Source organism: Brachyhypopomus gauderio, chromosome 14 (genome assembly GCF_052324685.1).
Source record: "Brachyhypopomus gauderio isolate BG-103 chromosome 14, BGAUD_0.2, whole genome shotgun sequence".
Lineage (NCBI taxonomy): Eukaryota > Metazoa > Chordata > Actinopteri > Gymnotiformes > Hypopomidae > Brachyhypopomus > Brachyhypopomus gauderio.
Genome location: NC_135224.1, coordinates 242,674 through 268,235, shown reverse-complemented (window position 1 = coordinate 268,235; position 25,562 = coordinate 242,674). Strand labels below are relative to the sequence as shown.

General features: G+C 42.8%; 1 protein-coding gene across 1 annotated transcript in view; it reads right to left on the bottom strand.

Moving 5' to 3' along the window:
- Nucleotides 1–25,562, bottom strand: part of LOC143474464 (uncharacterized) — a 177,279-nt gene that overhangs the window by 93,279 nt on the left and 58,438 nt on the right. Inside the window, exons 13-18 of the mRNA XM_076971930.1 lie at nucleotides 17,796–17,906; nucleotides 15,479–15,589; nucleotides 14,613–14,786; nucleotides 13,616–13,786; nucleotides 2,678–2,851; nucleotides 2,221–2,397 (exon numbers count right to left, since the gene is read on the bottom strand). Of these exons, the coding sequence (XP_076828045.1) occupies nucleotides 2,221–2,397; nucleotides 2,678–2,851; nucleotides 13,616–13,786; nucleotides 14,613–14,786; nucleotides 15,479–15,589; nucleotides 17,796–17,906 (918 nt within the window). The remainder of the gene's footprint in view (nucleotides 1–2,220; nucleotides 2,398–2,677; nucleotides 2,852–13,615; nucleotides 13,787–14,612; nucleotides 14,787–15,478; nucleotides 15,590–17,795; nucleotides 17,907–25,562) is intronic.

The following is a 25,562-nucleotide window of genomic DNA, read 5'->3' as shown; positions in this document are numbered from 1 at the left end:
GGTCAGCTCCGGGAGGAGGTATGTCCAGGAGGTGACGTAGCCACGCCCCGGGGAGGTAACCTGCACACACGTGCACCTCGGACGAATAAGGAGCTGTAGCTCCTCGTCCTCACACCTGTGGGGCTAAGCGGCCAAATGCCGGTTAGGACGTGAGGGCCCTGTGACCAACCGGGGCGTGGTTTTGTGTTGTTGACGACCCAGTCGATAGGTGAGCTAACGTGTGTGTGTTTTTGTGTTTCAGCTCCAGGACTACAGGGGGTGTTTCCTTTGTCCCTGCCTTCCTGCCCCTTTGTTTTGTGTGCTGCCGCTGTGTGCCACACAGCCGGTGGAGGGAAGTAGGGGTGGGTATCACCACTGATTTCCCATTTCGATTCGATTTCGATTCACAAGGTCCCGATTCAATTCGATTTTCGATTCGATTCGATCCGATTCAATATCGATTCTTGTAGGGACATTTCAGTTACAATAAAAAGTGTAGTTTGAATGTGAAATGTTGTAATGATACTGTCACGGTACAGCGGGCCCCCTACTGGTCGCCCCCGTCTACAGCAGCAGCTTGTCCTGTGGGTGTGGTGTTTTGTTCGTCCCTCAGGTGGGCGGAGCCCGCAATCCGTCTCACCTGAGGGTCGTTTATTCGTCTATATATGTCTTGTCTTTGTACCAGTTGACCGCTGGTTATTATATCCTTAATTCGGATCAGTTCATGGGTTTTGGTTTGCGCACTTTACATATTAAACCATCCTTTTTCCCTGAGACTTGGCGTGATCGCTTCCATTTATTTTCGCTCACCCTACCCGTCACAGATACAAGGAACACTCAAACTTTATTAAAATGTATTAAGATATTAGTGTTTATACTGTGAACAACAGTTACATTCTTTTTTTAAATATCAATTAATGCACACTCTTCCACATATCTCCTTTACCAGAAAAGGCACTGAAACTGGTTTGAACAGCCCTTTAAACTGCAAATTAAGTTTTTTTTTTTTTTTTTTACATGTAACAAAAACATTTATGAACATAGTTCTGAATATTGTAAACATTAAGGTCCAAAAACCTTAATGATAAAAAGATTTATTCATGACTGCTTTTTGACATCTTGGAGATGGTCCGCACGGCGAAAACGACGCAATCGCGGTGGCTCCGCTCGTGCACTGTCGCTTCACGAGCTCGTGCACCTCTCGAATTTTGTAACTTTGCGCGCGCCGTGTTTCAGCGCAATAAACAAAGTCATGTTTGCAGGGTTCATACACCTTTAAAAGGTGGAATTCAAGCACTTCGGTTATTTTTTGGCACGAGAGTTTAATCGCAAATGCCTTCTCTAGTGGAGTTTGTTTGGGTTCTGGCGTTTTTTGAATATCACGATGGTGTCGCGTTAAATTACACACGGCTGTGCTTTTATCCAACTCTTCCCTACCATCTTGGTTTCTGAATCCAAAATGTAACCATACATCTGCAGGGTTGCCAATTTTTCAAGATCGTGAGATTTGAACCTGGAGGAGTGGCGGTGTAAAATGGACACAAATTAAGTATTATATCGTGATCGATCACTTGCCAGTGGTTGGCGCCAGAGCAAACTAGTAACTCATTGAATCATAGATGTGGATCATAGGTACATTTTTTTTACTCTTGCCGCAGCCATGCTGATCACCCCAGCCAAGTGGCGGTGCTCGAGAAAAAAAGGATGATTTCGCGAGATAAAACGCGATACGTTAAAACAGTACGCATATGCGGGGAAAATTGGCTCATTCTAAAGATCGATCTCAGGTTTCATAAATTGATATTGAATCATTCAAATGAAGATCGATTTGAATTGAAAGATCGATTTTTTAAACACACCCCTAGAGGGGAGTGCGGCTTGGAGGGGGGATCTGTCACGGTACAGTGGGCCCCCTACTAGTCGCCCCCGTTCACAGCGGCAGATGTCCTGTTGTTGTGGTTGTTGTTTGTCCCTCAGGTGGGCGGAGCCCGCGATCCGTCTCACCTGAGGGTCGTTTGTTTGCCTATATATGTCTTGTCTTTGTACCTGTTGACTGCTGGTTATTATATCCTTAATTTGGATCAAGTCACAGGTTTTTGGTTTGCGCACTTTTCTATCAAACCATACATTTTCCCTGAGACTTGGCGTGATCGCTTCGATCTTGTTTCGCTCACCCTGCCCGTCACACGTGTGTAAACAACAACAACAAACAATCACGAATATAAGTGTAAAGTTGTTCACCTCAGTTTGTTCAGTTTATATTTTGGATTCTCTAGTATCTCAGTGAGTTTCTTCACTCCTGAGTCTCCAGGGTCGTTTCCTCTCAGATCCAGATCTGTCAGGTGTGATGAGGGGTTTGACTTCAGAGCTGAATAAAGAGCTGTATATCCTTCCTCCTTTATACTGCAGTCTGAAAGTCTGAAGAAAATACAAAAAAGTAATAGAAGAAAATGTTTTAGCTGTTGAGTCATCACTGTGAGATACAAGATTTACTGAAGAAAACATTAATGAAATATGGATGTATAAGTAGTTCAATTCCTATACTGGTTGAAGGCATCAAATCAAATCAAATATATTTGTATCCAAATACAAATATATCCTTGCACTTGATCCAAGGCATGACTTTGACTTTTATACACATCAATCATCAAAGTTACATTAATGCATTATTTCATGTGTAGTCAGAATCAGAACTCACCTCAGTATCTGCAGTTTACAGTCCGTGTGTTTCAGTAGAGCAGAGAGCTGCTTCACTCCTGAGTCTCCTAGTTCATTCCCACTCAGGTGCAGCTCTCTCAGGTGGGAAGGATTTGAATGTAGAGATGATGTCAGAGTGGAGCAGCCTTGTTCAGTGATGCTGCAGTTATTCAGACTGCAGATGAGGGACAACAGTGGAGAAAAGCTCTTAACTTTGAGACATCACTGCTACAAACATCACTTGAGGTACATGACTGAGATTTAAACACAGTGATCACACTGTGCAATGTTTAGATCTGAACACATGGGCAATCATAATGTACCATAAGTATAATTTCATGCACACACATCAGGAGGGAGACACAAGACTAGATCTTAATGGTTCATTATAGGCTTGTCCAGATCCGATATTTGCAAAAAATGCGTATCGCATCGGCAGGCACGAGAAAATGCCGATCCAGTTTTTTTTTTTTTTTTTTTTTTTTTTTTTTAAAGTCCGATCCGGACTTTCCAGTGCACCCATTTAGATAATCCATTCCAGTTTTTGCTGTGATTTTGCTAGTGAGAGTAAAATCCGGTCTGCATTTTCCAGCACACCTTAAGCACACGAGCATAGCATCGCCCCAATTTAGCTCAGTGGCATCTCTTAACCATTAGGATGGCCATGTCAATTTGAAGTTATTGGTAAAAATGTCAGTTGTGTAGGATTATTTTACCTTAAAGGACAACAAAGACAAAGAGGTAGAGTGCAACATATGCCACAGTAAAGTCAAGCGTGGTGATAAAGCTGTAAGAACTTTAAATACAACCAATCTAATCAAGCATTTAGCGAAATACCACCATAAACAACATTACAGTACTGATGCTGATGCATAAACAGTACTGATGCTGTTAACACTAGAAGCGCCAAAGCTCCGGTCATTTGACCGCTGTGACGTCTACTAGAAGCGCCGCCTCTGGTCGACCTAATTATACCTAGAAGCGCCGAGCACCGGTCACTTGACCGCAGTAGCACAAAAAATAATAATATCTTTGCACTGGATCCAATTTCAGAACCCTCCTTTCATGACTTTTCCCAGAATTGTCCTTTTAATAAACTAGTATTTTTACATTGTTAAAAGAAACCCTGCACATGCTAGTTTCAATCGATTTCGCTCGTATCTCTGTAATATTGTCGTCGTCGCCTACACTTCAAGACTGTGATTCTCTTTTCTGCCAGCGGGTGTCGCAAAGATTCGTATGTCATTTAATATTTAGTATAACTAAATAAAGATCAATAGTTTTCAAAACTAAATTATTCAAAGTTCAAACTGATTATTGTGTAAAGACAAAACGGAATTCGTCCGTTGAACGAAAGTGAAAGTGTTTCACTTTCCAAAGTCTTAAAATATATACTTTATTTATTAATATTATTTAATATATACTATATATAAGTTTACATCAATGGTTTTCAAACCGTGAGAGCGTCTTGCTTTGCCTAATAAATGCTTTAGTAGTTTGCAGGAATTCTGCGAATGGTAATTAGCCTACTTATCAAGTCAATATCTCAAAGAAATGATCTCTCGGGTATAATCCCTCTTCGCCAGGGCTAGCTGTTAGATACATACATTATGTATGGCTGCTTTTGACACACTGGCATTACAAAAGAATTAAGCAGAATGCAAGTTACGTATGTAAATGCGAGCGAAACTGAGATGATGGCATGGGCGGTGCTGTTATGAACACTTTATTCACAATAGCATTCATGAGGCAACGTGAGCTATAAATTCGTCGGGACGCGGCTACACAGTTTGAGTGAAAACTCTGCTTGGGCGATCGAACAGCAACACAGTTTGCTTGAAAGCTCGGTTTTGGCGTTTGAACAGCAACATAGTTTGCGTGACTCCTCGGTTTGGGCGTTTGAACAGCAACACAGTTTGCTTGAAAGCTCGGTTTGGGCGATCGAACAGCAACACAGTTTGCTTGAAAGCTCGGTTTTGGCGTTTGAACAGCAACATAGTTTGCGTGACTCCTCGGTTTGGGCGTTTGAACAGCAACACAGTTTGCTTGAAAGCTCGGTTTGGGTGATTGAACAGCAACACAGTTTGCTTGAAAGCTCGGTTTGGGTGATCGAACAGCAACACAGTTTGCGTGACTCCTCGGTTTGGGCGTTTGAAAGGTTGCATAGTGCATTATAAAAATGGCACAGAGAATCATGTACACCCCAAAGCAAGTGCTGGACATGCTGTGCAATATTGATGAGATGGAATCGGAGGGCGAACAATGTGAGGTGTCGGATGGAGAGGGCGAAAGTGAAATGGATCTGAATCTTGAATCTGATTCAGAATCGGACTCTGAAACTGAGTGTGGTGGTGACTCATTTCAGGCCAAAGACGGTACGGTGTGGTTTGAAACTGCTGGCAAACCTCGGGGTAGAGCACAAGAGTGCAATATTGTGAGAGAAACCCCAGGGCCTACGTGTTATGCCAAGGACAAAATTAAAAGTCCACTGACCAGCTTACTGTGTTTGATTGACACAGAAATGTGGGGCGCAATTCTGAAATACACAGAGGCAGAGGCTGAACGAAATAATGCTCAGTTCAAACTAACAGCTGACGAACTGAAAGCATTTGTGGGTCTCGTTTATTTGAGAGGTATAACAGCCGGTAAAAGCATGAAACTTGATGAATACTGGTCTGCTGACTTAGGAAATCCCATTTTCAAAGAGACAATGTCTAGACAGACATTCAGAGATATCATGCGCTATCTGCGCTTTGATGACAAGAGCACAAGGGCTGCCCGCCTTGCGACTGATAAATTTGCTATGATCTCGGAGATATTTGATAAATTTGTGAAAAACAGCATTGCTTCTTACACGCCCGGTGAGAACATAACTGTTGATGAGCAACTGTTCCCAACTAAAGCTCGCTGTCGTTTCACTCAGTACATGGCCAATAATCCCGATAAATTTGGGATTAAGTTCTGGGTGGCCGCTGATGTTGAAACAAAATATATGTTGAACGCCATTCCCTATCTAGGGAAAGATGAAAGCAGGCCGGCTGGTCAACGGTTGTCTGAAAATATTGTGTTGCGTTTGATGGAGCCTTTCATGGGTAAAGGAAGAAATGTAACGACTGACAATTTCTTCACTTCATTGGCACTTGCAAACACCCTTTTGGCGAACAAAACCACTATTGTTGGTACGATGAATAAAATGAGACGTGAGATGCCCCCATGTACACAGGCACAGTCTGAAAGATTTTCCACCAAGGTGTTGCGGGCTGGAAAAATAACTCTAACGATTTACCAGGCAAAACCTAAAAAAAATGTATGCATCCTGAGCTCAATGCATCAGACAGTTTCAATTGATAATGGCGCAAAGAAACTGCCTGAAACTGTTTCATATTACAACACAACTAAATGTGGCGTTGATGTTATGGATCAAATGGCACGACTGTATTCGGTGAAGGGAGGCACCCGTCGTTGGCCTGTCGCGGTTTTCTACAACCTCCTAGACCTGGCTGCAATAAATGCACATATATTGTTCAAACAGTGCATGAACGTTAACCTGAGCAGACGAAGGTTTATTCTCGAGTTGGTAAAGGAGCTGTGTGCACAGCAGAAAATGGCGAAAGCGGCTAGGGCAGTGGCACAAAAGCGAATTTTACCTGAAGCTCCTTGCCCGCCCTCAAAAAGAAAACAATGCCAAGTCGGCAGATGTTCAGGGAACAAAACGTATGACATCTGCCAGACATGTAAGCGACTGGTCTGTGGCAAATGTGCAAAGACTGCACCTAAGCTGTGTTTTGAATGTTGAGTTGTGTGAAGCTGACACACAAATCAAAACAAAGGGAACTTAATTTGAGGTGGTGAACGAAACTTATGCAATATACGCTAAAGAGAGACGGGATGCACCCGTTGTTGGCCTGTAGCTGTGTTCTACAACCTCCAAAACCTGGCTGTAATTAATAAATATTGTTCAAACAGTGCATGAACATTAACCACAGCGGTGGAGGTTTATTCTCAAGTTCACAATTCACTACATAAATGTAACTTAATTTGAGGTGGGGAACGAAACTTATTCAATATACGCTAAAGAGAGATGGGATGCACCCGTTGTTGGCCTGTAGCTGTGTTCTACAACCTCCAAAACCTGGCTGTAATTAATAAATATTGTTCAAACAGTGCATGAACATTAACCACAGCGGTGGAGGTTTATTCTCAAGTTCACAATTCACTACATAAATGTAACTTAATTTGAGGTGGGGAACGAAACTTATGCAATATACGCTAAAGAGAGACGGGATGCACCCGTTGTTGGCCTGTAGCTGTGTTCTACAACCTCCAAAACCTGGCTGTAATTAATAAATATTGTTCAAACAGTGCATGAACATTAACCACAGCGGTGGAGGTTTATTCTCAAGTTCACAATTCACTACATAAATGTAACTTAATTTGAGGTGGGGAACGAAACTTATGCAATATACGCTAAAGAGAGACGGGATGCACCCGTTGTTGGCCTGTAGCTGTGTTCTACAACCTCCAAAACCTGGCTGTAATTAATAAATATTGTTCAAACAGTGCATGAACATTAACCACAGCGGTGGAGGTTTATTCTCAAGTTCACAATTCACTACATAAATGTAACTTAATTTGAGGTGGGGAACGAAACTTATGCAATATACGCTAAAGAGAGACGGGATGCACCCGTTGTTGGCCTGTAGCTGTGTTCTACAACCTCCAAAACCTGGCTGTAATTAATAAATATTGTTCAAACAGTGCATGAACATTAACCACAGCGGTGGAGGTTTATTCTCAAGTTCACAATTCACTACATAAATGGAACTTAATTTGAGGTGGGGAACGAAACTTATGCAATATACGCTAAAGAGAGACGGGATGCACCCGTTGTTGGCCTGTAGCTGTGTTCTACAACCTCCAAAACCTGGCTGTAATTAATAAATATTGTTCAAACAGTGCATGAACATTAACCACAGCGGTGGAGGTTTATTCTCAAGTTCACAATTCACTACATAAATGTAACTTAATTTGAGGTGGGGAACGAAACTTATTCAATATACGCTAAAGAGAGATGGGATGCACCCGTTGTTGGCCTGTAGCTGTGTTCTACAACCTCCAAAACCTGGCTGTAATTAATAAATATTGTTCAAACAGTGCATGAACATTAACCACAGCGGTGGAGGTTTATTCTCAAGTTCACAATTCACTACATAAATGGAACTTAATTTGAGGTGGGGAACGAAACTTATGCAATATACGCTAAAGAGAGACGGGATGCACCCGTTGTTGGCCTGTAGCTGTGTTCTACAACCTCCAAAACCTGGCTGTAATTAATAAATATTGTTCAAACAGTGCATGAACATTAACCACAGCGGTGGAGGTTTATTCTCAAGTTCACAATTCACTACATAAATGGAACTTAATTTGAGGTGGTGAACGAAACTTATGCAATATACGCTAAAGAGAGACGGGATGCACCCGTTGTTGGCCTGTAGCTGTGTTCTACAACCTCCAAAACCTGGCTGTAATTAATAAATATTGTTCAAACAGTGCATGAACATTAACCACAGCGGCGGAGGTTTATTCTCAAGTTCACAATTCACTACATAAATGGAACTTAATTTGAGGTGGGGAACGAAACTTATGCAATATACGATACATGTAAATCACCGAATGGTGATAACGCTCGGTGATAACACGGTCGTTAGGACGTGGGATCACACATCGGCTATTCACCGATCAAACACCTCATTTGAAACGGCAACACAATACGGCAAGATAAAAAAGTGAACATTAGAGAGGACAGAGGCAACTATATTCGTGAAGCCATCCGTATCATTTTAATAATTTTGCGTTTTGTTACGCAAAGGTACATAGCCTACCTTTTATAATGATATTTTTGTAATTATTTTGCCTATTTATGCTTTTTGTTCTTTGTCTAACACAAAACATTATAGACATTTATTTGTAGATTTGTTATGTTCACCATAGCCTACAATTCACTAACATACACAACTTTTAGACATTAAAACTTGAAATGGCGTAACATTGAGTATACAAACAAACTTGCTTTAGCTCGGTCTACGGGCTTCACTTTGCTACTCTGAGTATCGAACAAGCTTTTTGTGGATGTGGGGGTGGAAGGCTGCAGCGCAGTCTGTAGCATTAGCAAGACAAAAGACGTGAACGCTTCACAGTGGGGGTGCGGGCCAGTGGGTTAGTGGTGTGGCGAACGTACATGATAATATAGTGACATATATGCCAACAGAATAACACACAGACAAATAAGCAAACTATTACACTAACCAAGCAAACTATTACACTAACCAAGAAACAAAACTGAAACTATATTTTGCATTTACGTTTTCGCACAAACCAGGAAATGCAATATGAAACTAAACAAAACTGACAATGGGAAAGCTACTGAGAACAAGGTCACAAGGCACTGATTCTAAAAGGTTTAGTCACATTAATTTGTTAACATATTGACGTTACGTGCAAATGTCACCATTACGAATATTTTGTTTGGGCGGCTCATTCTTCCTTTTGTGCAAAACGCCATCTAGCGTTAATTATGTGTCAGTACCAGCTCCCCTGTGTAAAGACTCAGCGGTCTTTTGACCGCCCGAGGCGCGCTTTAAGTAGGTGAAAACAACACGGCGCTAGTAGGAGGTGGTGAAATCGGTCAGATGACCGGCCCTCCGCGCTTCTAGGTATAAGTATGTAAATGAGGCGCGGCGCTTCTAGTGTTAATAGACTATTTTCTACTCAGGTTGTGTGTTTTGCTTTTTAAATACAATTTACAATATTATTTGCACTTATGGCTTTTTAAGCCTTGGTTTACTGATGCCATTTCTGTTTGTTATTTAATATTGTCTATTTTGAGTTTATTAATTGCTAATACTTGCTAATACTACTAATAATACTTGCTAATTGCTAATACTAATAATACTTCTCCTTACCAACCATTGTGTATTATTCAAACACACCTAAATCAGCTGGCTACTTATCAAGAGTAAAACACTTTTCAACATGAGTTTAACAGCAAAGTACGGTGACTAAATAACTCTGATAGGCCAGTATCGGTATCAGCCGGTAGGCTATCGGTATCAGAAGTGCAAATAAATATCTGTATTGGATCGCAAGTTCAAAAAGCTGGATCGGGACATCCCTAGTTAATTTTTAACCTTATTTTCTGGGCAGATGTAACAACACAAATCAAGTAGACATTACTCAAAAGAAATTTGAGGACACGTGATGGTTAAACATTTACAGCAGAACAACACACCGGCATTTGAATCAGAGCAAACAGTCATTCCAATTCTATGAAGGATTTAAGTGTTCAAATTAGGGATGCAAATGATTAATCGACTTTCGATTAATTGTCGATCAAGAGGTTACTCGATCAAAATGTATTAGTCACGATTAATCGTTAGAGCGCGCTCCTGTAGTAACTTGAACAGAGCGTAAGAACGAGAGGCGAACACGTGTTGCGAAAGACCAGAGTGGAAAACAAAATGAAGACGTGCGGTGTGGGACTATTTCAACATTGTTAATTTAGGCAAAGAAGTCAGATGTTCTCTGTGTAATGCGGTATTGAAGTACAACAGTTCCACTAGCTCACTCAATTATCATTTGAACACCATGCAGCTGTCCTGCATATCACCAGTGCACCCGGTCAACCTAAAATCACATCTACACTGGGTAGGCAGGCGTTTTCGAAGCTCGCTACGAAAAAAGAAGAGTGAGCTAAAAACAAAGCTATCTACTGCTACTGCTGTAGCCCTTACAACAGATTGTTGGACGGCTCTAACAACAGAAAGTTACATTACCGTGACGTGCCACTACACTGACGAGAACTGGCAGCTAAAATCTGCAGTGCTGATTACGACCAGTGTTGGGTAAGTTACTTTAAAAAAGTAATTTGTTACAGTTACAAGTTACCTTGTTTAAAATGTAATTCTAGTGTAACTTTTCTGATTACTTTTGAAAAGTAATGTAACTAATTACTTTTGGATTACTTTTTGATTACTTTAAGGTTTAAATGAGTATTGACCCATGTTCAACATTTAATTTTTGAGAACTGACAGTGTGAACCTTAAAAGAGTACTAAGCTGAGAGGGAATTGCTGACAGGCAATCACAGGAGGTCCACAAGAAGAGATGCCTGCACCAGGCATGTAAGATTCTCAGACTACTGTCATCGGGCCATACTCTTTTCTGCTCCTCCCCCAGGCTCTACCATTTTCACAGTTTGCAGACTAACACAAGCAGGTTCAGAAACCACTTCTTTCCCACTGCGGTCACCTTATTGAACTCTTCCCAAAGACCATTCTTTCCTTCTCTATCCATACCTTACCATCCACACAAAATCTGTACAGTGTTCCTCTTCAATCCACATCTGTATAGCCCTATCTACAGTGGTATAGGATAATCTGTATATTATCTGTATGATTCCATCTGTATTTATCACATATATTTTTCTTTGCCCTGTGCATTGTACTGCCATAACTACATTACACACACATGCATTTCCCTAGGTAATTTATCTACTCTGCACATATCTATTAACCATCATTACTTACTCTAGCTGTAAATAACTGCATTGTATCTCTAAATACTGCATTCTATACAATCTGCATGTGTTGCACTTGATTAGATACCAAACTGTATTTCATTACTTCATACAAATTTTATTTAAATGTATTGCTTGTCGAACGGTAGGTCTAAGATAGGTCCAGTGATACCGATTGGGTAGGCTAGGTCGTGTCATAGACATCGACAAACCTTTTTCCAACACCAAACAGTCATAAATACTCATTTGATACCATCTGTCATTGTCTACAATAGTCATGTATGATTCCAACGAATACCTGTTTAGGTTAGCCTGTAAATCAAGCTAGCATGCTAAAGGACAAACACATTCAAGTGAATGGTAGTAGCTAGCCCAGCAGGTAGCTAACTATGGAAACCACTGTGTGTGTGTGTGTGTGTGTGTGTGTGTGTGTGTGTGTGACGGTCAGCATACCTTGCTGTTAGCTCGCTTACAACCTCAATACTGGTTGCCTTCTAGTGTTGCCACCTGTCCCGGTTTTCACCACGCTGTCCCGGTTTTCCCGGGCTGTCCCAGTTTGTCTCGTTTTCCTTTTTTTTAATATTCGGTCCCGGCAACAAAAAAAAAATCATCTAATGTCCTGGTTTTCACTAAGTTAGTTCAAACGACTATTTAGACTGTTTCTGCACACTTTAAATCAGTCTTTTTTTTCTCGCTGTGTCCATTTTACGTTCGCCACCCCTCCCCCCCCCCAACAATTTACGTTCGCGTATGACAGTGTCCCCTTGTTTTTTGTCAGACCTAGGTGGCAACCCTTCTGATCGAAAATAAACCTCCAACCTCCGAAATTTACACAAAGGCTTGGCATAATCACAAATAGTTGCCGATGGTGGCACATGGTTCACATTTATTGACAACACGAAAACAAAACAAATGCTCCTTAAATGTCCAGTGCTTGAAGGCGCCTGTCATTATTGCTGCTTGAGCTGAAACTGAACCGCGCGCGTACGTCGTTACATGTAATTCGTTACTCCCCAACACTGATTACGACGAACATGTCGGATAGACACACCGCTGACAATTTAGCTGACAAGATCAATGATGTTGTGGAGACTTGGGCACTCTCCGGTCGCGTTACAGTGTGTGTTCACTACAGCGCTAGAAACATTGTCCAAGCATAGGCTCAATAATATTCTGTTGGCTCTCTATTTAATTTCTTCTCTTTTTTTAAACATTTTTTTTATGTCTAATGTTTCAAATGCAAGAACACAGCCAGTCCTTAATTTATTCCTTTTTTAAATGAAAGAATGTATTTTGTTATACCATAAAAATGTCGTGATGCATAATTACTTGAGCAATATATCATATAATACAATATAATTATCATAATATAATATATACTTTTTGAACAAAGTGTTTTAACTATTTAGCTGATAATTTTAAAGGCCCTATTGAAACACTGAAATTCAGGTGAAAAACGCCGCTTATCGATTAATCGAAAGTCGATCGATAAGATCAATCAACTAATGATTAATTAATTAATCAATAATTTGCATCCCTAGTTCAAATTGAGAAATGTTTATGGATAGAATATGGTCTGGTTGTTTTGACCAGAGGATTGTAGGTTTGATTCCCAGGCCTTAGGCCATGACTGAAGTGCCCTTGAACAATGTACTTAACCTTAACTGCTCCCTGGGGGCCGGGCTGCCCACCGCTCTGGTGACACCACTGACACTCTACACTGCCTCATCACATATTGAATAGTGGGACATTCATGTCTAAATGCCATTCACTGACTATCACTCCACCACAAACACACCACACACTCCTGGCCTCAATAAACAATAGTCAAGTAGCAGCAAAAACTGGCCAAAAACATAATTACATATTCCAGTCTCAGGGTTGCCAACTTTTCAAGATCGATTGGAGTGAGATTTGAACCTGGAGTGGGTGGCGAACGTTACCGGGGGGGGTGTAAATTGGACACAAATTAAGTATTATATCACGATCGATCGCTCACCAGTGGTTGGCGCCACAGCGAACTAGTAACTCATTGAATCACAGATGTAGATCAGAGGTAAATAAACTAGATTTTTTTTTTCGGCATGAGAAATTGGAAGTGAGAGCGTGTGAAGACAGTCAAATTGGACGTGAGAGCATGTGAAGACAGTCAAATTGGACGTGAGAGCATGTGAAGACAGTCAAATTGGAAGTGAGAGCGTGTGAAGACAGTCAAATGCGTGTGTCTCACGCTCAATGCGTGAGAGTTGGCAACCCTGCAGTCTGTATGCTAGCAAGATTATTAACAAAATAATCCATTAATACTGTGTGTGTGTGAAAACATATATATAGCTTTATTAGTGTTGATGAAGGTAATAGTTCTCACTGTAGTTTCTCCAGTTTGCAGTCAGGGTTCATCAGTAGTCTGCAGAGATTTTTCACTCCTGGTGTGTCTGGTCTACTCCCATTCAGATTCAACTCTCTCAGGTGTGAGGGGTTTAAAATGAGAGCTGAAAACAAACCACTAAACTCTGACTTACTGTCTGTTTGATGCAGCCTGCAGAGCAGAAGAAAGAAGAACAAGACACAGTACACATGAGATGGTTAGATCAGACCCTAGATGGAGACACAGTACACATGAGATGGTTAGATCAGACCCTAGATGGAGACACAGTACACATGAGACTGTTAGATCAGACCCTAGATGGAGACACAGTACACATGAGATGGTTAGATCAGACCCTAGATGGAGACACAGGACACATGAGACGGTTAGATCTGACCACAGATGGTGACACAGTACACATGAGCTGGTTAGATCAGACCCTAGATGGAGACACAGTACACATGAGATGGTTAGATCAGACCCTAGATGGAGACACAGTACACATGAGATGGTTAGATCAGACCCTAGATGGAGACACAGTACACATGAGATGGTTAGATCAGACCCTAGATGGAGACACAGTACACATGAGATGGTTAGATCAGACCCTAGATGGAGACACAGTACACATGAGATGGTTAGATCTGACCCTACATGGAGACACAGGACACATGAGACGGTTAGATCTGACCACAGATGGTGACACAGTACACATGAGCTGGTTAGATCAGACCCTAGATGGAGAGACAGCACATATGGCCATCAGACTTTTAATTTAAAATGGGATTTCAAAATTCCACCTACATTTCCTTAGGAAAGCAAACTTTCAATACTCTTAAATAGATACTTGAACAAGTTTTCACCCATTTCATTCAAATCCCAAAACAACAGAAATATTTTTCAATGATAAATATGCAAGATGTCATAAGCTGATGTCCAGTGTGTAATGACATCAGTGTACCAGAAAAACTATGATTGTTCTAATTAGATTTCTTACATGAGTTTTTGCAGTCTGAAGTGTGAATCCTGCAGTAGAGCCCATATCTTCTCTATTCTGAGGTCTTCTGGTTTAGATTTACTCAGATTCAGCTCTCTCAGCAGTAAGGGGTTTGTTCTCAGAGCTTTAGTCAGAGAATCACAGGCTTCCACTGCAGCAGGACTCTTCAACAGTCTGTCAGAGAGAGGGACATGCAGTTACGATAAATGTTCAGTATAATGGAGTAAGAAGTGTCCACCCTTGTTCTTTTTACACCCTCTCTCATCCACCCTTGTTCTGTCTACACCTTCATCCACCCTTTTTCTGTCTTCCCCTCTCCCACACCTCCCTAAATGTAGTGTCTAGTAGTGGGTTGAACTGGAGTTGCCATATAATGAAAAATTCCTCTGGGGTCAGAGCCTTTTCCAATACAGCTCTATATAATGGGGAATAACCTCCCTGTCAATGTTTGAGAAACACAGTCTCAACATTTAACGTTAGGCTGAAAACCCCATTTGTATAGGCAGACATTTTATTAAAAACTTCTTTACTTCTGGAAAATTATCGTAGGCTGCTGATGGTCACAGAGACACTAAATTGGCTGCCATGTATCAGGATACATACATGTCTAAAAACACAGATTTAATTCAAGGTCACACAAGCCTTTCATGATTTGTGATTATTATCTGCACTAGCACAATTGTAGCAATGATCATACAGTGTAAACATGGCTTTGGTCAGACTAGTATCAAACACTGGTGTGTATGGAGACATAAGTGATGTGTCCTATCAAGTTAATATGAATTAGCATGTACTCACTGCATTACAGTGGTATGCAGGTCTCTGAGGAAGAGATTAGAGTGAGTAATAGGATGAGAAATGAATACCTGTCCTGCAAGACTGATCCTTCTCTGAAGTTGGGAGGGGGCGTCATTGACCCATCACTCTTCATGGACACACAGCTGGGTTGAGGGGAGTTTGGTCTTGCAGCAGATGCACTAGAAACAAAGACAAACTGATGTCCGTCTACACACACATTCTGAGTCCATGACTCTAGGATTAATCAATGATCAACTGATGAGAACTTGGCTAAAATGTAGGAGCTCCAAATCGGTTCATACAAGAACCAAGTTGTTGAAAGTAGCAAGATTAAAGTGATATTGATAAAACAGCCTTTTCCCAGTGTGTCAGTTATCAGTTAAGTGAATCAGTTGTTTTAGACTCTACACAACTTAAATACCCTCAGTGTGACTATCAAAGCCACCAGGACTAAAACAGCTTCAGTCTCATAACTCTTATTCAATGTTTTAGTGTGAAAATAGTTGTACTGAAAAATATATTTGCTCATCTGTGAATCAATGTGTATTTTTATGATTATTGTATTATTACTTTCAATTCTGTTTTATATTTTGACATTATTCTTGTCTATCTGTATTCTTTCTAAATTTCCGTGAAACTCTTCCATAAAGGTCAGGAGGTCATGATACCTCATCCACCCTTGTTCTGTCTACACCCTCCCTCATCCACCCTTGTTCTATCTACACCCTCCATCATCCACCCTTGTTCTGTCTACACCTTCATCCACCCTTATTCGGTCTACACCCTCCCTCATCCACTTTTATACTGTCTACACCTTCATCCACCCTTATTCTGTCTACACCCTCCCTCATCCACCTTTATTCTGTCTACACCTTCATCCACCCTTGTTCTGTCTACACCCTCCCTCATCCACCCTTGTTCTGTCTACACCTTCATCCACCCTTGTTGTGTCTACACCCTTCCTCATCCACCTTTATACTGTCTACACCTTCATCCACCCTTGTTCTGTCTACACCCTCCCTCATCCACCTTTATACTGTCTACACCTTCATCCACCCTTGTTCTGTCTACACCCTCCCTCATCCACCCTTGTTCTGTCTACACCCTCCATCATCCACCCTTGTTCTGTCTACACCTTCATCCACCCTTGTTCTGTCTACACCTTCATCCACCCTTATTCTGTCTACACCCTCCCTCATCCACCCTTGTTCTGTCTACACCTTCATCCACCCTTATTCTGTCTACACCCTCCCTCATCCACCCTTGTTCTGTCTACACTTTTATCCACCCTTGTTGTGTCTACACCCTCCATCATCCACCCTTGTTCTGTCTACACCTTCATCCACCCTTGTTCTGTCTACACCCTCCCTCATCCACCCTTGTTCTGTCTACACCTTCATCCACCCTTGTTCTGTCTACACCCTCCATCATCCACCCTTGTTCTGTCTACACCCTCCCTCATCCACCCTTGTTCTGTCTACACCCTCCCTCATCCACCCTTGTTCTGTCTACACCTTCATCCACCCTTATTCTGTCTACACCCTCCCTCATCCACCTTTATACTGTCTACACCTTCATCCACCCTTGTTGTGTCTACACCCTCCCTCATCCACCCTTGTGTCTACACCCTTCCTCATCCACCTTTATACTGTCTACACCTTCATCCACCCTTGTTCTGTCTACACCCTCCCTCATCCACCCTTGTTCTGTCTACACCTTCATCCACCCTTGTTCTGTCTACACCCTCCCTCATCCACCTTTATACTGTCTACACCTTTGTCCACCCTTGTTCTGTCTACACCCTCCCTCATCCACCCTTTTTCTGTCTTCCCCTCTCCCACACCTCCCTAAATGTAGTGTCTAGTAGTGGGTTGAACTGGAGTTGCCATATAATGAAAAATTCCTCTGGGGTCAGAGCATTTTCCAATAAAGCTCTATATAATGGGGAATAACCTCCCTGTCAATGTTTGAGAAACACAGTCTCAACATTTAATGTTAGGCTGAAAACCCCATTTGTATAGGCAGACATTTTATTAAAAACTTCTTTACTTCTGGAAAATTATCGTAGGCTGCTGATGGTCACAGAGACACTAAATTGGCTGCCATGTATCAGGATACATACATGTCTAAAAACACAGATTTAATTCAAGGTCACACAAGCCTTTCATGATTTGTGATTATTATTTGCACTAGCATAATTGTAGTGATGATCATACAGTGTAAACATGGCTTTGATCAGACTAGTATCAAACACTGGTGTGTATGGAGACATAAGTGATGTGTCCTATCAAGTTAATATGAATTAGCATGTACTCACTGCATTACAGTGGTATGCAGGTCTCTGAGGATGAGATTAGAGTGAGTAAGAGGATGAGAAATGAATACCTGTCCTGCAAGACTGATCCTTCTCTGAAGTTGGGAGGGGGCGTCATTGACCCATCACTCTTCATGGACACACAGCTGGGTTGAGGGGAGTTTGGTCTTGCAGCAGATGCACTAGAAACAAAGACAAACTGATGTCCGTCTACACACACATTCTGAGTCCATGACTCTGGGATTAATCAATGATCAACTGATGAGAACTTGGCTAAAATGTAGGAGCTCCAAATCGGTTCATACAAGAACCAAGTTGTTGAAAGTAGCAAGATTAAAGTGATATTGACAAACAGCCTTTTCCCAGTGTGTCAGTTGTCAGTTAAGTGAATCAGTTGTTTTAGACTCTACACAACTTAAATACCCTCAGTGTGACTATCAAAGCCACCAGGACTAAAACAGCTTCAGTCTCATAACTCTTATTCAATGTTTTAGTGTGAAAATAGTTGTACTGAAAAAATATATGTGCTCATCTGTGAATCAATGTGTATTTTTATGATTATTGTATTATTACTTTCAATTCTGTTTTATATTTTGACATTATTCTTGTCTATCTGTATTCTTTCTAAATTTCCTTGAAACTCTTCCATAAAGGTCAGGAGGTCATGATACCTCATCCACCCTTGTTCTGTCTACACCCTCCCTCATCCACCCTTGTTCTGTCTACACCCTCCATCATCCACCCTGGTGTAACAGAGTTAAAATGAAAGTAGGATAAACACCTGTGTGAATTCTGTCAAAATGAATATATGTATAGTTAGTTAACAAGTTATTGTTCCCATTTTATTTGCATATGTATATAAGAACTACAATACCCTGTGTCCATAATAACTTGGAGGTTCCGGTTCTATTGTCTATTCTATCTAGTCTTCGCGCGCTCCCTGCTTCAGTTGAACGGATGTTCTGCTGTAGGTAGGTCAAGCAGAGAGCGCTCCGGTGTTAAAGATTTATTTTTAATATATATATATATATACACACAATACATATACTTGATCTATCAATGAGTTGTAATACTCTTCAGGGTCGCAATTATTTCCGTTTGATATTCATTCACCACATTTGATGCGCTATTTTACGACGCCATGAGACGTTATTAGCGTAAAAACCCGCGCTATATATGCTAAGCAGCGGTGTGAGTTTTACAGCAAGCTAATTTCTTATGAATGTCGAATCGCACAATCACTGAAATGTCTTGTGAATGTAGGAATGATATGGTTAGTTTTTTTGATGTAATAATCACTATACGATCACAGTTTTCTGTTATTCTGGTTTTATTTTCTTGTCAACTTTATTAATTTTTTGTATGAATGTCTGTATGAGCTTTGATGATAATTATCATACAGATTAACTCAGTTGAACGGATGTTCTGCTGTAGATGTTCTGCTGGCTATAAAGTCGGAGAAAGAAGCTGACCAGAGCCTGTCGTCTGAGTTTAAGCTGCACAAGACACACATCGTTACACTGGTGCCGTGACTCGTGACCAGTTCGCCAAGATCAGCTCATCGCCGATCGCCGAGGGAGCTGCTGAAGAAGTGTGCAGTGGTTAGAACTCATTGCCGGTGGAGAGGCTTTCATGATTATTTTCTACTTTATGTGTATTGTTCTGTTCTGTATCGTTTACTGCCAGTAATTGATTAATCAATTATTTTTTTTGCTCATTCATTACAAGTAATATTATGGCTCAGAAAATTAACGACAGTGAATTTGATGAGGGCGTTAATGTCTCTGTAAACGGAAATCGAGGTGTTAAGTTAAGTGAGCATATGGGTCATGAGTTTCAGTCAACGTTGGGCCTTGGTAGGGGCAGAGGGCGTGGCTTTAGCCCGGGGTGGTCTCCTATGGGGCAGTACCTGAGAGATAATCCACAGACTTCCACTCCAGTAAGTGACAGTGTTAGTCTGCAGAATTTAGCTGACTTGGTAGGTCAGTTGGGAATGCAGATAGGAGACTCAATTGCAGCTAGGTTAATGGCAACTGGACTTTTGGACAAAGACGCTGAACCTGACCTATCTAAGACTAGTACACAGCCCAGCTCTGTTGAACGGGATGCATCTCGAGTGACTGTGCATGTCAAAACCGGATACGAACCCGTCGTATTTAGAGGAGACGGTAGCGACAAATATTCAGTCAAGGAATGGGTTGACATAACGAAAACGTGTCTGAAAAAGCAAAACTGTGAGTTGAGCGCACAAGCTGAAGAAATTCTGAGTAGGCTGATGGGTAAAGCTAAGGATGTAGTAAAAATCGCTTTGCGGAGCGACGAGTCGATAGATGTGGCGCAAGATCCTGAAGTCATATATGACATCCTTATAAGCTACTTTAGTGAGCCTTCATCGTCTCTTCCCCTAGCAGACTTTTACACCACTGTGCCCAGACATCAGGAAAACCCTGTAGACTACTGGATCAGGCTCAATAAGGCTGCTGATACAGCTGATGAGGGGTTACGACGTCAAGGACGGAAAATGGAAAACATCAGAGATGAGGTGGCTCGCATGTTCGTGAAACATTGCCCAGATCCGGGCCTGTCATGCATTTTTAGATGTAAGCCAGTCGGGGAATGGACGTCAAGGGACATTCAAGTGCGAATAAATGAGTTTCAGAGGGAATCGAGGGCTTCAGCGAAGTCTAGCGTACACGCAAGCTTTAGGAGTCACCCTACCGCAGTCATGGCGGAGGAATCATGTCAGGTGCCAGGTGCCATGGCTCTGCCCGTAGCTGGGAGTCAGTCTATTTACTCTACTAGTCCCTCTCAGGTTCCATACTCGCCACAGTCTGCTGCTGCTTACCCTACATCAGCTCAATGTAAACCTCTAGTTCAACACGCCCAATCAGCGCCTGTGGCACATAACAACCACAAGGCCGACGACAGTGTTTTGAGCCGTATGATGGGTATGTTAGAAGAGGTACTGTTGAAGGTGGAACAGCGCGGTACAGCCTCACCTGTGCGTCAGCGGATAGGACATCAAAAATTGGACACGACCCCATGTAAAGTTTGTAATGAGAGAAGTCATTCTACTCTGTCACATTGCAAGTCTGATCATCTGTGCTTTAACTGTCTAGCTCCTGGCCACTCCAGACAGCGATGCCCGAACAGGTCTTCCTTGCGACTGAAGCCTGATCAGGGAAACTAGATGACCTGTATTTAGCGGGAGGCAGTACAGGTCTGGACGTATACTCCCACACAGATGTGATTGAGGCCATTGATTCAGTATGTGCAGACGACAACACGCATGTGAGTGGAAGTGAGGCTATTGTATATCAGAACACCACTATAGTTGGCCAAAACGACAGTTTGTTTTACACACCTGTGAGAGTCAGTGGAACGGTGACACTGGGTGCCATGTTAGATAGCGGTTCAATGGCATGTATGAAGCTGCCGAACGCTCTCTCCTTGTTGCTGGTGCCATAAGTGAGACTGACAGACTCTCTTCAGATATCACGTTAGTAGGAGTCGGGGGTCGGCGCGTCCGTCCAAAGTCAACCTTCAACGTTGAGATGGAAGTGTATGGCTGCAAAATTATTGTACCTACCTTGGTAGTAGAGGGACAGCATGACGAACTGATCCTAGGAACCAATGTTATTAAACACATTCTGCGGGAGTCAAAGAAATGTGGTGATTACTGGAGAGCTGTTTCCAAGCCATGCTGCTCGGACCCTGAAACAGAACAGTTTCTGTCCATGTTAGCTGGGTTAGACCGCTGGAGGGGAAATGAAATCCCAGATAAGATAGGCACAGTAAAGTGTAACTCTGCCACATTGCTGGAGCCTGGGCGTGAATACCTTGTGTGGGGTAAACTGCCGAAGTCCAATGTGATGTCGCCGGGCAGTGCAGTTATGACTGAGCCTACATCGTCTCGTTCGGCACCAAGGGGTATTATGGTCGCTAGAGTTGTGACACCACTGTGGGGAGATAGATGGGTTCCGCTGAAAATCATGAACATTTCTGATGAAGCTGTCCAGCTGAGACGTAATGCAAAACTGGCAGACATCTATCCCTGTATGGCTCTAGAGGATTTTGAGTCAACTAGCTGTCTTCAGAGTACCCACTCACGTATTTCACCTGTTGACCCTGAGACACGTGACAGTTCAGCCAGGGAGAAGATTGCATCTGTTGGCCTTGATGACTTGGATTTGAGTCTCTGTGACGTGTCAGAAAAATGCAGAAATGAAATGGCTGATTTGGTCCTTCGTTATGAAGACATATTCTCACGTCATCACCTGGACTGTGGAAAGGCGGAGGGGTTTGTCCACAGGATCCATCTTACTGACCAGAGGCCATTCAGACTGCCATTCCGGCGGGTTCCACCAAGTCAGTACCAGAAGCTGAGACAAGTTTTGAATGAGATGGAGCAGAAGGAGATCATTCAGAAGTCGACCAGTGAGTATGCGTCTCCTATTGTGCTCGTTTGGAAAAAAACTGGAGAGCTCCGCCTATGCACAGACTTTCGTTGGCTGAACAAGAGAACTGTTAAAGACGCACACCCGCTTCCCCACCAAGCAGATTGTCTGGCTGCGCTCGGTGGTAATTCCTTGTTCAGTACAATGGATTTAACCTCCGGCTTTTACAATATGCCGTTGCATGAGGACGACAGAAAATACTCTGCATTCACCACACCCATGGGCCTGTATGAGTATTGTCGTCTGCCACAAGGCCTCTGCAACAGTCCGGGGAGTTTCATGCGTATGATGACTGCTATCTTTGGAGACCAGAACTTCCTCAGCCTGCTGTGTTACCTCGATGATGTGCTGGTGTTCGCACCTGATGAGGAGACAGCTTTGGGACGCTTAGAAACAGTGTTCAGTAGATTGCGTGAGCATAATCTAAAGTTGGCCCCCAGGAAATGTCACTTTTTGAGAAGCTCAGTGAAGTTCCTGGGGCACATCATTGATGAACAAGGCGTATCTACGGACCCAAGTAAGGTGGAAAGTGTGTCTAGCATGTCCAAAGCAGACTTGATGGAAGCTGATGGTGTTACTCCTTGCCAAAAACGCATTAGGTCCTTCTTAGGCATGCTGAATTATTATCAGCATTTCATCCCCGATTACTCTGCCCTTGCTCGACCTCTCTTCTCACTCTTAGCAGGTCATGGGGGGAAATCAAAGCATCGCAAAATAGGCAGGAGTTCCCCAGTTAATCGCAAGCTGAGCCCTTCTGATTGGACTGACGAGCATGACTCTGCTGTCGAACGCCTTAAAATATCTCTTGTGAATTCGGCTGTGTTAGCTCATCCGGATTTCAGCAGACCTTTTCAGCTGTCTACTGATGCTTCATTGGATGGTCTTGGAGCAGTTTTATCACAAGTCCAAGAGGGCGAGACAAGAGCTAGGCCAATAGCGTTTGCAAGCAAGTCCCTAACACGATCTCAGAGGAATTATCCAGCTCATAGATTAGAGTTTTTAGCGCTTAAGTGGTCTATTTGCGATAAATTCAGTCATTGGTTGAAGGGTCATGACTTCACTGTATGGACTGATAATAATCCGCTTACGCATATAATGACCAAGCCTAAGTTGGATTGTTGCGAGCAGCGCTGGGTGTCCAAACTGGCGTGTTACTCCTTTGACATCAAGTATGTGCCAGGCCCGCGTAATGTGGTAGCTGATGCCCTTAGCCGCCAGCCGTTCGTTAGACCAAGTGTTGGCCTCAGGCTGCTCAACGAACCCTATGGCAAACTCCTCAGTGAAACCAAAAACATGTGTGGTAATGCGGTTGAAGAAGTGTTCAGATTGTCAACTGATACGACCACAGATACACAGTCCACACGTATGTGTTCTGAACAATACCATGTTCCGACCCTACACACCCACACGCAAACGGTGCATGTTTTGTCACAGACAGTTACTGCGGGTGAAGTTTCAGCAGTTCTGGAATCTCACACTGAATGGGAGTTAGGTGCTAGAACTCGTGCGTTAGAGATGGCGTGTCATCTGCCACAACACATCCCTGATATGGTGTATGACCTACCCGGTTACACAGACGGTGACCTACGTGATGCTCAACAGCAGGATAGAATTCTTTCACGGGTGCTATTTTATGTTGATAGGGGTCGTAGGCCCTCCAGGCGGGAGAGGTATAAGGAGCCGGCTGATGTGTTGAGATTTCTAAAGCATTGGGAGAAGCTAGTGTTGCGCAATGGCATCTTATTCAGGGATTCTCATGACAAAGTTTTGAAGGCCAAACGTCATCGATATGTTGTGCCTGAGTCCCTCAGAGCTGTCGTGTTGAAGGGAGTTCATGAGAACGCCGGTCATCAGGGCCAGACCAGGACTCTCAGCATTGTTAGGCAGAGATTTTTTTGGTTGCACTTGGATAGAGAGGTTAGGGATCATGTGCGTCATTGCCATCGTTGTGTTGTAAGCAAGGTGCTGGAGCCTGATGGCAGGGCTCCATTGGAGAGTATCACCACCTCAAGACCACTTGAGCTTGTGTGTATTGACTTTTGGTCAGCTGAGGACTCGCGCAATAAATCTGTGGATGTTTTAGTTGTAACTGATCATTTCACCAGACTAGCGCAGGCTTTCGCTTGCAAGAATCAGTCAGCTAAACAAGTGGCTAGGACCCTCTGGGACAAATATTTCTGTGTTTATGGGTTCCCTGAGAGGATCCATAGTGATCAGGGCCCTAATTTTGAGAGTGATCTGTTTGCTGAGCTCCTTAGGTTATCGGGCATTAGGAAATCGCACACAACCCCTTACCACCCTATGGGGAATGGTTCAGTTGAACGCTTCAATAGGACATTAGGCAATATGATAAGAGCTCTGCCTTCAGAGGAGAAGATCAGCTGGCCCAAACGATTACAGACACTGACGTTCATGTACAATTGCACAATTCATGAAACTACTGGCTATGCTCCTTTTTACTTGATGTATGGCAGAATTCCCCGTCTTCCAGTGGATGTCCTGTTCCGGAATGTCTTAACTGACCATGATACATCAGACTATGACAAGTATGTGGCAGACCTCACTGAGGAACTCAAGAAAGCGATGTCACTTGCTCAGGAGCATGTGAGTAAAGAGCAGAACAGACAGGCTAGGCTGTATGACAAGAGAGTCAAAGGTGCTACACTTGAAGTTGGTGACCGAGTTCTCGTAGCCAATAAGAGAGAGAGAGGAAAACGTAAAGTTGCTGACAGATGGGAGTCGGTGGTCTACACAGTTATTGATAAAAATGCTGGAACACACACATACAAGATTCGTGACACTGTTACTGGCCTCGAGAGAATTGTCCATCGGAATCTCCTGATGTTGGTGAACTTCCTGCCTATCGGAGATGGACCAGAAGTGCCTTGTCCAGCACCATCCTTGTCTACTGAGCTTTCACTTGCTAGCGACGATAGTGATGCAGCGACTGATGGATCGTCATTCAGTGGAGAGGAAGCTCATTCGCCTCAGTCTGACAGATACGTTGAGATCGATGGCTGTACTGATGCACCTCTTGTAACCCCTGATGTAACATTGCAGGTGAGGGATGTGCCTGATAGTCATGGAATGGAAGTTGTGAGCGTGTTACCGGTCCCTGCACAGACAGACACCACGGCAAGGACCAGAGAGTGGATTACGCAGATTCCTAGTGAGGGTCAGGTTTCAACATCTTGTGACGGTAACTGCACTGACCAACAACCTCATGCGTCTGATGACATGACTACTGACGGACCAACAAGCAGCACTGTCTCTGAAGACCTTTCCTCCGGGCGAGGCGGTAAAATTGCTTCTGGCTGTGACAGCTCACTTAATGCCGATTGCTCTAGTGTTCATACAGGTCAGTCTGAATATTACAGTGAC